We start from the raw sequence: 14,981 nt of genomic DNA on the forward strand, positions 1-14,981 counted from the left end.
GAAGATGATGCTCCGCGTCCAAAAAGCGGAGTGCGGGCACCCCGACGGATCCCACCACGACACCAGGCAGCTTGTGGCATGGAAAGCCCTCCTCGGCCGTGTGCCTTGTCCACTGATTCACGCGCGCGCGGGGGTCTTAAGTGAAGAGGCTCCCCTCTGCCCTGCGCGCGCCCTGCCGGATCAGCCCTCCAAAAGGCCCCGCCGGATCCCTCGAGGAGCCCCGACGGCCAGCCCTCCCGCTCGCCTTCCCCAGCAGCAGCCACTACTATTGAGAGGCCCCTTTCTTCCCCGAGCCCAGATGGCTTCCAACTCCGCCTGGCCCGCTTCCTCGTTCTCTCCTCGGGCTGCTTCCACCTCCGGCCGCCGAGGGCGCCTGGTGAGGGGCGGCTGGCGCCCCTCCTTCCCTGGGCCTCGCAGCGGAGGCGGGGCTGGCTGGCGGCAGAGGCTCCTTCGGCGGTCCGCCCTGGCCCGCCTCCTTCCTCCTCCCGCAGCTTTCCCCTCTTTTAGCTCCGGCGATCGCAGCCGCCGCGCCGTCCTCTCCGTCGTCTCTCCATCCTCCGGCGCGCCACGATGTGGGTCACCCCGGCGCTGGCTCTGGCCGCCGCCGGCTTGCTCGGGCTGCTGCTGGCCGTGCTGCCCGGCCGTCTGCGGCCGTACGCCTTGGCCGACTTGGCCTTCCTGGTGCGCGCCTGGCGCTGCCGCCGCCGGCTCCTGCGAGGCAAGACGGGCGCGCTCAGCCTGGCGCAGCGCTTCGGGCGCCTGTGCCGAGCGCGGCCCGAGCGCGTCTTCGTGCGCTTCGAGGAGCGCAGCTTCACCTACTGCCAAGCCGAGCGCCAGAGCAACCGCGTGGCCAACGCGCTGCTCCGCTTGCCCGACGGGCACCCGCCGCTCCTGCCCGGCCAGACGGTGGCGCTCTTGGTGGGCAACGAACCCACCTTCATCTGGGCCTGGATCGGCCTGGCCAAGCTGGGCGTCGTGCCGGCTTTCCTGGGCACCGCGCTCCGCCGAGGGGCGCTGCTCCACTGTGTGCGCACTTGCGGCGCCAGGGCGGTCCTGGTGGCGCACGGTGAGTTCCCCCTACCCCATCGCGATTTGTTCTTTCGGGTCTGTAAAGGGGACTTTGGGGGGTCTTCAGAGGCTGAGATCCAAGGCTCGCGTTACTTGGGAGTAAACCCCTATTAGGGAAGGCAGGGCTAAGCACTCTCTTCCCAAATCAGACCGCTGCTCCGTGGGAACGTAGGAAGCTACCTTAGACTGAATCAGACCCATTGTGGTCCATCTAGCTCAGTAATGTAGACACCGACGGGCAGCAGCTTTCAGGCTGTCCTCTCAAGGGGTTCAAGGGGAGGGAGTGACTCCCCTATGGAGAAAGCTTGGAGTGTTTGGGTCTTCTCATTGAATTGCAGAGTTGGAAGGGACCACCAAGGTTCCTCTGCTCCAGAGTTTCCCAAACTTGGGGTACCCAGGTGTTGTTGGACTACAACTCTCATTATCCCTAGCTAGCAGGACCTGTGGTCAGGGAGGATGGGGATTGTAGTCCAAAAACAGCTGGGGACCCAAATTTGGGAAACCCTGGTCTAGTGCAACCCCTTGCAATGGAGAAATGTCAACGCAGACTCCCCATCCAATTGGAATCCGTACTAGACCCTGCTTAGCTGTGCAAATGCGTGAGCAGTTTTATCGCTGCGCTGTGATGGAAGTTTATGCAATTATGCACTGCATGGAGAGAATGGATAGCGGAAGAGGGAGGCTTTGTTCCTCTTTCCTAGTACTAGAACTCTTCAAGCAGCGCAGGGTTAAACTATGGAACTCTCTGCCACAGGAGGCAGTGATGGCCATAAACTTGGATTGCTTTGAAAGGGAATTGGATTCATGGAGCAGAGGACTAAGAAGGACTACCAGCCACATTGGCTATGCTCTGCATCCACAGCTGGAGGTCGCAATGCTTCTGAATGCCAGTTGCTGGAAAATGCAGGAGGGGAGAGGGCTCCTGGGTTCTGGTTTCCCATAGGTATTTGGTAGGCCCCTGTGATAACCAGATGTCAAACTAGACGAGCCATTGGCCTGATCCAGCAGGCCCTTATGTTACAGAGTCAGATCATTGGTCCATTTAGCTCAGCATCATCTGCATCAATTGGGAACCGCTCTCCAGAGGGGAGTCTTTCGTAGCTGCGCCCGGAGATGCTGGGGATTGAACCCGGGATCATTCTGCATGCAGGGCAGACGATCGGCCGTTGAGCCACGCTCCTTCCTCATTGAGAATAACGGGGTCGACTTCTCTGTATGTTTGTGCAGGATCACACGAAACATGGGCTTGCTTGCTTGTTAGTGGGTTGTAACCTGGTTTCGGGGCTTGCTATGGGTTGCGTCTCCTGGTTCAAAGCCCACCGTAGTAACCAGAGGTGCGGTGGGCAGCTACTTCCGGGGATGGGTCCTTATTATTTACCTATTCAATTTGCATTCCTCCCTCCATCCGAAGATCGCAGGGCAGTTCACAACATAGCAATACAAAAACGTTTAAATCCTGTGTTTCTGTGTTTGGAATTGTTTGAAGTGTTTCAGTCGTGTCGGTTTCAGAATTGCACACATACACATTGAGAGGAAATGAGCCTAGAGCAGCTACTCTTACAGAGACGTGGCAGGCACCCTCTTTAGAGAACAAATACTCTTTCTTGGCTCTTGCCTTAAGAACGAGAGAATATTCTAACTGTGTGTATACAGAGAGAGCGCAATTACCTCCTGTTTTTCTCCTCCACCCGTAGAGACTGTTTGGAAGAGGGTGAGCAGCAACTCACACAGAGATAGGATAGTCAGCCTCCTCTGACAGCAGTCCATTGTGCTGCGTCTCTGAATTTGGAATGACTGGAACGCTGCAGAGATGTGGCAGCATTAGCTGTCCCTGAAAGGACCTGATTGCAAGAAGGCGAGCCCAGTGCAGGGACTCACGCAGAGCTGCGAGAGGCAGCCTCATTGACGGGTGGCTGTTTCACCAGTCTTTCCCTTGCTAAGGGTGATAGAATGTGCTGATTATTCAGGAATACAGCCAAATCAGTCCTGAGCAGCTGTGTCACCTCCCCTCACCCCCGACTCAGGGTGCAATGCAACCAGTTTGGCGACATTCTGCCCCATAGCAAGGATAATTTTATTGTCACTCTTTGCTTTTTCTGTAGGGTGCTGGGTGTGTTGCTCTCTTCTCTAATGCTAGCGTGTTGAATGAAAAAAAGAGTCCATTAAAAAAAAATATTAATATGTGATCCCTGATTGGTTGGGACATGTGTCTAGCAGAGGGGCGGAGAACCTGTGCCCCCCCCCCAGATGTTGCTGGACTCCAACTCCCACCATGCCTGATGTTTGGCCATGATGGCTGATGGGACTTGGAGTCCCAACAGCCTCTGGAGGGCCACAGGTCCCCCACATCACGTCCTACTGAGGGCCTTCTTAGTAGTGGCGCCCACCCTCTCGAATGCCCTCCCATCTGATGTCAAGTAGACAAGCAAAAATACAGTGGAACCTTGGTTCTTGAACAGCTTAGCTGTCGAACAAATTGGCTCCTGAACACCAAAAACCTGGAAGTAGGCGTTCCGGTTTTCGAAAGTTTTTTGGAAGCCAACCGTCCGACGTGGCTTCTGCTTGAGTGCAGGAAGCTCTTGCAGCCAATCGGAAGCTGCGCCTTGGTTTTCGAACGGTTTCGAACAGACTCCAGGAATGGATTAAGTTCGATAACCAATGTACCACTGTACAACCTTCAGATGGCGTCTGAAGGCAGCCCTGTATAGGGACGTTTTTAAACGTTTAGCGTTTTATTATGTTTTCGTATGTGTTGGAAGCCGCCCAGAGTGGAAATAAAATAGCAATACTTACAAAGGTAATGTTAAGAATATCTGCTTTAGGAGATGGGCGCCATTATTTTTTATTATTTTTAAAGTGCATGCAAATAGTAGGCATATTTAGTGACTATTTCTGATCATCCGCTAAAGAAATGGCATTGATAAACATTCCATACAGGGTGGTTAGCTAAAGAGAACTTCCAGATGCAGAGGGTGTCTACCTTAGAATACCAGTTGTTGGCCGTGCTGGGGTGGGGGGTGCAAACAAGAGGGGCGACTCCATTGCCCAAGTGCCCTTTTTGTGGGCTTCCCATTAGGGCATCTGGCTGGGTGAGACAAGAGGCTAGACTGGGCGAGGCAGGGCTTTCCTTACACAAACAGCCATTGGCGTTAGGAATGGAGCCTCCCTGTTCAGACCCAGTTTATCTCTGAATGCCAGATACCAGGAACACACAACAAGGGAGGGCTGTGCTTCTAGGCTTCCTGGCTGCTGCTCACTGTTGGGAGTCAGGAGGCTGGGCTAGACGGGTCTTTGCTCTGATCCAGCGAGACATCACTGATAATGGATTAGATGCGAGCAGCTAGCCATCATGATGGCGGAGTAGAGTGGAGCCTCCAGGTTCAGAGGCAGTGTACCTTTGAGTCCAGACACTGGAGGGCAGGGAAGGATATTTTAATTTTTATATTGTAATTATCATTATAATTATTTTTACCCTTTAACCCAGGGCAGGTTGCATCAACGAGAGTGGTGCAGTTCCAAATAAATTTGGGTTAATTTGCAGTTTTAAAGGCGGGGTCACAATAAATACCTTTCAGCTATAAAAACGCCTTCACACTCTGTTTGTGGGGTTCCTTGGAGCATCTGGCCAGGGATTTGGGGGGCGGGGGGGGGGGGAAGGGAGGAACAGGATGCATATATCCATGGACTTTTTATTTTTTATCTAGCAGGGCTCTTTATTTACAGTGTTTGTATCCTCCAAGACCAGCTTGCAAATGTCAGTGATAAGATAGTTCTGGCCCTCGGGTTTACACTCCAAGAACCACGGCACAAAAGGAAAAAGGGTTTGGGAGGGGGAAGGAAAAAGAAATCTCAGACCCAGTTTCTTAGCTGTGGAGTTCTTGTCAAGAATAGCTGAAATGGGGAAGAAAAAAGATTTCAAGGAGAGGAGAAGCCAAAAGTTGCTGGTCTTTTGGCAGAGGCCCTGCAGTCCAATCTCTTCCTCTCCTATATAGCCTGATGGAATAGCTGCTGATCAGAGTTGAGGGGCACAGCCTGATGGAAATTATCGCTTAACCCTAACCCTTCCAAGGGTTGTTTCCCAACTAAGTTCTACTCGGATTCAACCCGCTGAATTAAGACATATTGATTAATTCTAATGGGTTTACTCCGAGATTGGTTTATATGTACATAAAATTGGATTACATATACAGGTGAAACTCGAAAAATTAGAATATCGTGGAAAGGTTCATTTCTTCCAGTAATTCAACTTAAAAGGTGAAACTAATATATGAGATAGACTCATGACATGCAAAGCGAGATATGCCAAGCCTTTATTTGTTATAATTGTGATGATTATGGCGTACAGCTGAGGAGAACCCCAAATTCACAATTTCAACTTTGGGGTTTTCATCAGCTGTACGCCATAATCATCACACTTATAACAAACAAAGGCTTGACATATCTCGCTTTGCATGTCATGAGTCTATCTCATATATTAAACTCCAGTAGCCAATGAAAACAATTGCATACATAAATGGACTTTTCCACGATATTCTAATTTTTCGAGTTTCACCTGTATATACATACTGCTAGAATCAGGGGCGGCCAGCTTCCAAGAGACTGCGATCTACTCACAGAATTAAAAACTGGCAGTGATCTACCCTCTTTTTTTGGGGGGGGGGGGTTCAGGTCACAGTTTCTGAGCTTTCTTTAGGGAGGAGGAAAGCCCCAATTTTTGAGAATTCAAGCCTAAGCTCAAGGGAGAAAGGGGAACAGCCACTCATGAACAGATTGCTCAGGAAACCAACAGCCTCGTGAGTAAATTCTGTCTTCCGTTCTGCAGATCCTGAAACAATGGAGGGCGGGGCGAGGGGGCAGGCTGGAATCTATTTTATTAGCGCCAAGGAAAGAGACCCAGCAATCGACCACGATCTACCAAAACCTCCCGGGGATCTAACAGTAGATCGCAATCGACCTGTTGGACATCCCTGTGCTAGATAGATATGGCTATAGGAGCTGCTACTCTTAAAAATTTTTTTGAAGTGGCCTTAAAACTCTGCACGGTCTCCTGCGCCTGTAAATTTCATCCGCTTTGGCCCAAAATAACAGCTTTTACGCTACCCGAAATTCTGAACGGGGGCTCCACAGAGTTTTATACAGAGGGTCATTCTCCAATTAAAACAAAATAAAAAATTAAAAAATTAAAAAATCCTTCCAGTAGCACCTTAGAGACCAACTAAGTTTGTTCTTGGTATGAGCTTTCGTGTGCATGCACACTTCTTCAGACACAAAAGCTCATACCAAGAACAAACTTAGTTGGTCTCTATGGTGCTACTGGAAGGAATTTTTTATTTTTTTATTTTTTATTTTGTTTTGATTATGGCAGACCAACACGGCTACCTACCTGTAACATTCTCCAATCAAGTTCTGCTCAGAGCAAACCCATTGAAATGAATTCATCTAAGTTAGTACTGTACATTAATTTTAATGGTTCTACTCTGAGTAGGACTGATGTTGGATGCGACCACAACAGTTGCTGTGGGACTGGTTTCTTTGTAGCTGACGCCGGCCGTGAAGTTGTTCACCTTAGTTCCTTCTGTAACAATTAAAGAGTTAAGAGGGGCAGTTAGCCCCCCACCAACCCACCCCCTTTTCATATCCGCACATGGGGAAATGCTCTGTTCCAAGATGTGTCTCCAGGCTCATGGCAAATACATTTCCTTAACTTGAAACACCACAGAATAGACGATAAAATGAGGTTACAGCATAAAAACCTTGCAGAAAGCTAGCATTGCAAATCTGAAATGTCGATACGGTGTTTTTGACCTGGGACAGCTCAGTAGGTAAAGCACGAGGCTCTTGATCTCAGGGTCGCGGGTTCGAGCCCCACATTGGGCAAAAGATTGCTGCATTTCGGGGGGTTGGACTAGATGATTCTTGTGGTCCCTTCCAACTCTGTGATTCTATGATTCTATCCCATTGCATCAGGCCAGTGGTCCACCCCTTCCTGTTGCTTCCAGCAACTGGTATTGATTATTGATGCAGTGCTGAGAAACCCTAATCAAATCATAATTAGCTGAATCAGCAAGGCTAGAGTTGAGTAGCAGGCCAAAGGTGATATGTACCTCCAAACTGGTAGGCGATGCTCAACAAAAGGATGTTTATACCCATTTTTTAAAGAGATGGGTTAGAGTTCAATTATCAAACAGGACTACGTCCCACAAAATACTCAATTTCATGTAGGGGCTCGATAAATCGTACACCCCAGATGCATCAACGCCTGCCATAATGAAATGATTTTAATAAAAGCACATCAGTTACAAGCAATTGCCTTAAAAAAAGAAGAAGAAGAAGTGTTATCTGGATAGAAGTTGCACAGGCCTAAATTATACGGGAATGTGTTTGGCTTGCATCTGGACATATGCAAAGCATCCATGTTAAAAATAGCCTTCGCTGGGAACACAACTTGCTGAACAAGGAGGGACTGATTGAGTCAGGCCAAGTCAAGGTTTTCTTTTTGTAACGGGAGAGATAAAGGTATCGGTTCGAGATAGGGAGTGGGGAGTTGTGGCCTTCCAGCATGGTATTCCAGTTTGGCCTGTCTCCGAAGGACGTTGCAATCATGGAAAGATGCCTTTTATTCCCATTTTAATAAGTGGGCTGCATTGGAGTAAGGCAAATCGGTTTACGGGGCCTCTTTCGGTGTGGCTGAAATGGACCAGAATGGGTGCAGAAGGGAGAATATTTGGAACGCCCTCCCACCAGATGTCAAAGAGAAAAACAACTACCAGACTTTTAGAAGACATCTGAAAGCAGCCCTGTTTAGGGAAGCTTTTAATGTTTAATAGATTATTGTATATTAACATTCTGTTGGAAGCCGCCCAGAGTGGCTGGGGAAGCCCAGCCAGATGGGCGGGGTATAAATAAATTATTATTATTATTATTATTATTATTATTATTATTATTATTATTATTTACCACAGATGCTGCTGGGAACCACAAGTTGCTTTTGAACTCGGGTCCTGCTCAGGGGTTTCCCATTAGGGCACCTGGTTGGCCACTGTGAAAACAGGATAACAGAACCATAAGAGTCGGAAGGAACCACAAGGGTCATCTAGTCCAACCCCCTGTAATGCAGGAATCTTTCGCCCAACGTGGGGCTCGAACCCATGACCCTGAGATTAAGAGTCTTGTGCTCTACCGACTGAGCTATGTTGTAGGTATTTTGTGGTTCTATATTTTGATTTTATTCTGCGAACCGCCCTGAGACCCCCGGGTACAGGGCGCTGTATAAATTCGAGAAACAACAACAACAGCTGGATAGACCCCCTTTGGCCTGCTCCAGCAGACTCTTCTGAAGGTGCTGAAAACCGGCTCAGGGTGGCTTTTAAAGATGACTAGTCAAATTCATGGAAGGGAGGCCTCGCTGGAGGCACACTGGCCGCCTAGAACCTCCAGCTGAAGAGGAAGTCTACCTCAACACGAGTGGCTGGGGGCCACAGGTGGGGAGAGTTACTGTTGCACTCAGGTCTTCCTTGTGGGCTTCCCAGAAGGCCTTATCTGTGAGAGCAGGATGGGTCCTGTTCGGCCTGATCCAGCAGCCTGGTCTATTGCATGCTTAAAATGTGCTCTCGGGGTGGATAATAAGGGGATTAAAAACACCAACAAACCACTTCCTTCATTTGTTAGTCCTTCTGCAGCGTGACGAGACTCCCAAGGCCGCCCGCGAGTGCTTTCCGAACCACTAATTAATACCCCAACCTGAAGCAAAGCCTGGCCCCCACATCGCAGGGAACTGGGAGGCCTTTGTGGTGATTAACGCATCGCTGCTGCTGCCTGCCGGGTTGATTCAATTTGCGGAGGGCTGTCGTCATCTTCGGGGTGGGGGCAGGGGCGGCAGCGGAGACAAAAGGCCGGCGAATGGACCTTCCCCGTGCGTGACTAATGGCTGCGTTCTCCGGCTAGCGAGGGAGGTTGGAAAGGGACCGCGGAAGCCAGCCCAGATTGCCCTCGCTCGTTCTTAGCCCCGTGGGGAAACTGAGGTTAGCTGGCCGTATATAACGCTGCCTTCTGCTCAGCCAGACCTTTGGTCCGGCTCGCTCAATATTGCCTACGCTGACTGGCAGCGGCTCTGCAGGCAGGAGACGATTCTCAACGTTACTTGGAGATGCCGGGGATCGAACCTGGGACCTTGGGCATAGCAAATTGGGTGCTCTTTTTAAAAACAAATAAATATTAAAGATAAAAAGAACTACAGTCATCTCCGAATGCACTGCAGAACCTCGTCGGAAGCGTATATGCTAGAATCGTCGTAATCGTAACAAACATGAAAGGATGGCCGATAACCTCCATCGCTTGGACTGTTTTCCTCAAATGAAAAGATATATTGTGTCTGCAGCGGTGATGCTCTGCAGGGTTTATACAATGGCAGGAGGCGAAAACAACTAATACTAATTGAAATGTGTGCTTTACGCATGCCAAACTGTGCTGTAGACCATAGGCACCGTTCTGCCATATGCCTCATTATTTGTATAACCTATAAAGTCGCCCCAGACTTGTCTAAAAGTTATCATATTCCTCCTGTCCTCTTGCTACCTGCCATTTCCATGTCGGTTTCCCCAAACAATGCTACCTGCCAGATTGCACTATACTACCGGTCCGCGGTCAATAATTGCAGTTTTTCCCATGCCCTGGTAATGATCTTTCTTGCCACGGTTAACAGATGGGATATGAATTTGTTTCTAATTTATGGCATATCCTGACAAGGTTGGGCGATATATCGTCCAAAACTGGTTTGAAATCCATATCGTGATACCAGTTTCATCATTTTTGCCCTGGCAATATATCACAAATCGTGTGTGTGTGTGCAATGCAAAAATCACGATGCAGGAAAACTCTGAAGCCAGCCAATGCCTCTACCTAGCTCCATCCTTATTCCAGACATTGTAATATATCGGTACATCGCAATGTTTAGCTGGTGATATATCACAACGTTGAAAACCAGGTATCGCCCAGCCCTAATCCTGTCTATACAAATGAAGCCAGGGGTCAGCAAACTTTTTCAGCAGGGGGCCGGTCCACTGTCCCTCAGACCTTGTGAGGGGCCGGTATATATATATATATATATATATATATATATATATATATATATATATAGGAGTGAACGAATTCCTATGCCCCACAAATAACCCAGAGATGCATAAAAGCACACATTCTACTCATGTAAAAACATGCTGATTCCTGGAACGTCCACGGGCCGGATTTAGAAGGCGATTGGGCCGGATCTGGCCCCTGGGCCTTAGTTTGTCTACCCATGAGTTAAGCAAAGCCAGTCTGCCTTGTGATCAAAGAGATCTCTATAAAAACATTTCCCCGGAATGTCTCTATTTTTGGACACTTCCACCACATGTGTCGATATGTCCCTATAGAGAGACACCCTCTCCAACACATGGGATAACTGTTTGGGTTTATATAGGCTAGGTGTCTACGTGTGAAGTACCAACCATGTATGATTTTTAAGGGCTCTTTCTCTGCCTGTTGCCGATAAGGATTTATGCGTTGCTTTTGTCCACAGTGTGTTCCATGCCTCTTCTTCAATTTCTAAATCCCAATTCAATCCCCACCATTTTCTCAGAGCAGATCAGCTGCTCTTATTACTGAGCTACGGTCTACCCTTAAAAATAATTGTTAAGATTCCAGTCCTCATGGTACTGAGTAAATAGGAACATAGGAAGCTGCCATATCGTGAGCCAGACTTTTGGTCCAGCTTACCCAATGTTGTCTACACTGACTGGCAGCAGCTCTCCAGCGTTTCATCCTATTTCTTTGTATTATCCAGGAGTCAACAGTCACCTCAAGAGTTCATGAGCCACAGCCGGTCATTTTCATCCCGGGCTGTGGCTACCATTTTAAATAATACCATTTTAAAACAGTCATGGCTCCCCCCCCAAAAAAAATTCTGGGAAGTATAGTTTGTGAGGGGTGCTAAGAGTTGTGAGAGACCCCCCCCTCTCCTCTCCTCACAGAGCAACAGTTTCCTGAGTGGTTTAACAACCAGCCCCTCTTCCCAAGGAACTCTGGGAGTTGTAGTTTCATGAGGGGAACCGGAGAGTCTCCTAACACCACTCAGCACCCATAACAAATGACAGCTCCCAGAATTATTATTTTTTTTGGGGGGGGGCAGGATTGTTTAAAGTGGTATCATAGTGCCTAAATGTGTGTATGGAGTAGGCCGCAGCCTTAGCTGAGTTAGGTGATTCCAACATTGTATACTGACGTTTACTTGCATCTTTCCGTCTCTCTGTCTCTTTGCAGAGCTTTTTGAAGCTGTGGAGCCCATCCTTCCCGGTTTGGAGGAAATGGGCGTTGCGGTCTGGGTGTTGGGGAAGGGGCCCTATCCTCCCAAAGTGACTGCACTCCAGGATCTGTTGGAGAAAGCGTCTGAGGAGCCGGTCCCCTCTGAACTCTCCACTCCTGGCAACTTGTCGGACACCTGCCTCTACATCTTCACCTCGGGGACCACAGGTATAGTCCTCCCGAGACCTGGGCAGTTTTCCTACAGTCAGCAGAAGCCTAGGCTATGCCCCTTCTGGTGCAGTGGTCAAAGTGTCAGACTAGGACCTGGGAGAGGCCGGGGTTCGAATCCACCGCTCGGCCACGAAGCTCACCGGGTGTGACCTGGGTCCAGTCACGGCCTCTCAGCCCAACCAACCTCACAGGGTTGTTGTGGGAATTCAGGAAGGGATATAAACACGATAAGTAAATAGTAATCAATGCATTGGGACGCGGGTGGCGCTGTGGGTTAAACCACAGAGCCTAGGGCTTGCCGATCAGAAGGTCGGCGGTTCAAATCCCCGCAATGGGGTGAGCTCCCGTTGCTCGGTCCCTTTACCTTTAATCAATGCATTTGCCCGTAAGGAATTTATTCCCCATCTGTCCAGTGGAGGAGCGCTGAAACTTCTGGTGTCTCCAGCCCCATGCACACATATGGGAGAAGTGGTGCGGTCCAGAAATTAAGTGCCGGACTGTACCACTTCAGTCTGCCTAGCTCAGTATTGTCTATTCTGACTGGCAGTGGCTGTCTGGGATTTCAGGTATGGAACAGTCTCAACCCTACTTGCAGATGCCGGGGATCGAACCTGGAACCTTTGGAATGCAAAGCAAATGCTTCCTCCAGCAGCAGATTCATTTGCTTCTGAACTAACAGCGAACTTGTTCTCATATGGATCCGTATATAGGCAGAACAGCTACTTCCGGTTTTGCGGAGTTCGTATACCGAATAGTTTGTAAACAGGGCTGTTCTTAAACCGAGGTACCACTGTACTGTACTTCTGAAATTTCTGGTTCTGAAATATTGAAGTGGGGGGGGGGCAGAATTGACAAAAAGGGTGAGAGAGCAGCTGAACTCTTCCTTCCTTCCTTCCCTCCTCTCTATTCCAGGACTCCCCAAGGCGGCTCGCATCAGCCACCTGAAATCCATCATGTGCTTGGGCTTCTACCAGCTGGTGGGGGCATCCAGTTCGGACGTTATCTACGTGGCCTTGCCCCTCTACCACATGTCGGGGAGTCTACTGGGGGTCATCGGCACTCTCGGCCTCGGTAGGTTCAGGGGCTTGGTGGAGTGGAGCCCGTGGAGTGGCTTTTTGGGGTGGGGGGGTGGGAGGAAGCTGGCTTGTGGTTGTAAATGCTGGGTGCTGTGTGGGTCAGCTGCCCCAAGGAAGGCACTGGCGAGGAGGCTGCCCCACTCAAGAGAGAAACCACCCCCAACCCCCTGCAGGGAAATTCCATTCCACCTTAAGTTGCAGACATGGAACTGTTGTGTGTCACATGTCTGTTTACACACCAGCTCTGATTGCTGGGAACTTCCGTTGTGTTTAGCTTTTGCTTTCTGCTTTGGAGACTCTCTGACGAGACGAAGGAGCGGCAACATGTTTTCCTTTGTCCTGATTTATGCTCAATAAATCTGCTTGTAAATCTGCTTTCACAAGCCTCCTCACCCTGCTTCTGTTGCACAGCACGCTCTGCTAATCTAGTGTGCCCAGGCTTTTGAAGTCTGGGTCGCTGGTTTATGTCGCACCAGAGATCGGGGATCGTCCAGCAGGTTTGCTGGAAAGGCATGATTCAGCCGGGGGCTAGCTGGCCTCCTGACTCCCTCTGGATGCCGACACCCCCTCCTGTGTCCTTTCCCATTTTGAGTATCTTGGGTCCACAGTTCCCAAGTCCCCTGTCATTTCTCCAGCCCTTCCAGCAGTTGTAGAGCTGGACAAGGCCCCTTTAAAAACAAACAAATTGTCAGTTCCTCCAAGAAGATGCAGCCATGTGGGGCTGTAGCGGGCCCACCATTTAACTGGGATTTGTCCGACCTCCAGGCGAACTGCTATGTTGGACACACAGAAAGGAATCCCCAGCAGAGAATGAAAGAATTTGGTTTGTAGAATTCCAAAAGGGGTCAGTGTTTTGATCATTTCACACCTGGCAGCCGTACGCCATTTGTGATAAAGCTTTTGCTACGAATACCTGGGTAGCTCCTGGAATACATTGACCTCCTTCCCCATAACAGAACCTTCTGATTGCTTTGATGGTCCTTTGAACATTTGTAGCTTCCTTTTTAATCTGATTATTCCACGAACCCTTTTCATGAAAAATTACGTCCAGGTATTTTTTAAAAAACCACGTTACCTGTTCAATGGGTTGCTTGTCAACCTGCCATTTATGTCTCTCTCTCTTTTTCTTAGAAAACACCATTACTTGGGATTTCGTGTAGTTAATTATTACTTGTTCAGTTTTGCAACAGGCTGCTAAAGTTCTTAATAATCGTCTTAGTCCCACGCAGGAGAGAGAAATTAAAACTGCATCATCAGTATAGAGAAGGGCCGGAAGGGGACATATTTGCCAGTTTTGGCAGGTGGACTTTCAGTTAGGGAGTTAATATAAAAGTTAAATAAAATGGAGTGCAAGGATGCAGGCTTGCTTTACTCCAGTGTGAGTCTTGGATTTGCTTAGATGAATGTCCCTGCCAATCACATCTGATCTGAAGTTGTGTGTTTTCATGCAAACTACGAATCAGAATAAGGGATGCGGGAGGCACTGTGGGTTAAACCACAGAGCCTAGGGCTTGCCGATCAGAAGGTCGGCGGTTCGAATCCCCGCAACGAGGTGAGCTCCCGTTGCTTGGTCCCAGCTCCTGCCCACCTAGCAGTTCGAAAGCACGTCAAAGTGCAAGTAGATAAATAGGTACTACTCCGGCGGGAAGGTAAACGGCGTTTCCGTGTGCTGCTCTGGTTTGCCAGAAGCGGCTTAGTCATGCTGGCTACATGACCCGGAAGCTGTATGCCGGCTCCCTTGGCCAGTAATGCGAGATGAGCGCCACAACCCCAGAGTCGTCCGTGACTGGACCTAACGGCCAGGGGTCCCTTTACCTTTACCTTACGAATAAGAACCTAGACACGTCTCTCTATATTTGTATCACTTAGGTTTTCCCAAAGCCTCTCTCGGGGTATAAGATCAAAGGCAGACTTAAAATTTATAAAAGCTGCATAAAGAGGCCCTCCTTTTATTGAGGCATACTTTCCCATGAGATGTTGGAGCAACAGTCTGTGATCTATGGTTGACCCTTTCGGCTCTGGAGGGCAAGACATAGACACTCGGGGAGCTGTCCATGGTCCTGACCTCCCTGGCATCCGCTGAAAGTCTTGACTTCTGGGCTGCCAAGAAGAGACTTAGCCTGATCTCTTTCAAGTCCCTAGCGTTAGGACAGTGATGGCGAACCTTTTTGAGCCCGAGTGCCCAAACTGCAGCGGGAAAAAAACTTTTTTATTTCAAAGTGCCAACACTGCAATTAAACCTGAATATCGAGGTTTTTAGTTAGAAAAAACTCCTACAGTTGTCCAAACATTTGCAGTCTTAAAAGTAAAAGTAAAACACAATAACAAAGT

At 49.1% G+C, this 14,981-nt stretch overlaps 1 protein-coding gene across 1 annotated transcript in view; it reads left to right on the forward strand.

Annotated features, from left to right (window-relative positions):
- Positions 1-555: 555 nt before the first annotated feature.
- The window catches only part of SLC27A3 (solute carrier family 27 member 3), a 29,249-nt gene continuing 14,823 nt past the window's right edge, over positions 556-14,981 (forward strand). Inside the window, exons 1-3 of the mRNA XM_033135859.1 lie at positions 556-1,066; positions 11,362-11,571; positions 12,487-12,645. Of these exons, the coding sequence (XP_032991750.1) occupies positions 571-1,066; positions 11,362-11,571; positions 12,487-12,645 (865 nt within the window). The 5' untranslated portion in view covers positions 556-570. The remainder of the gene's footprint in view (positions 1,067-11,361; positions 11,572-12,486; positions 12,646-14,981) is intronic.

This window comes from Lacerta agilis, chromosome 17 (genome assembly GCF_009819535.1).
Source record: "Lacerta agilis isolate rLacAgi1 chromosome 17, rLacAgi1.pri, whole genome shotgun sequence".
Taxonomy (NCBI): Eukaryota; Metazoa; Chordata; class Lepidosauria; order Squamata; family Lacertidae; genus Lacerta; species Lacerta agilis.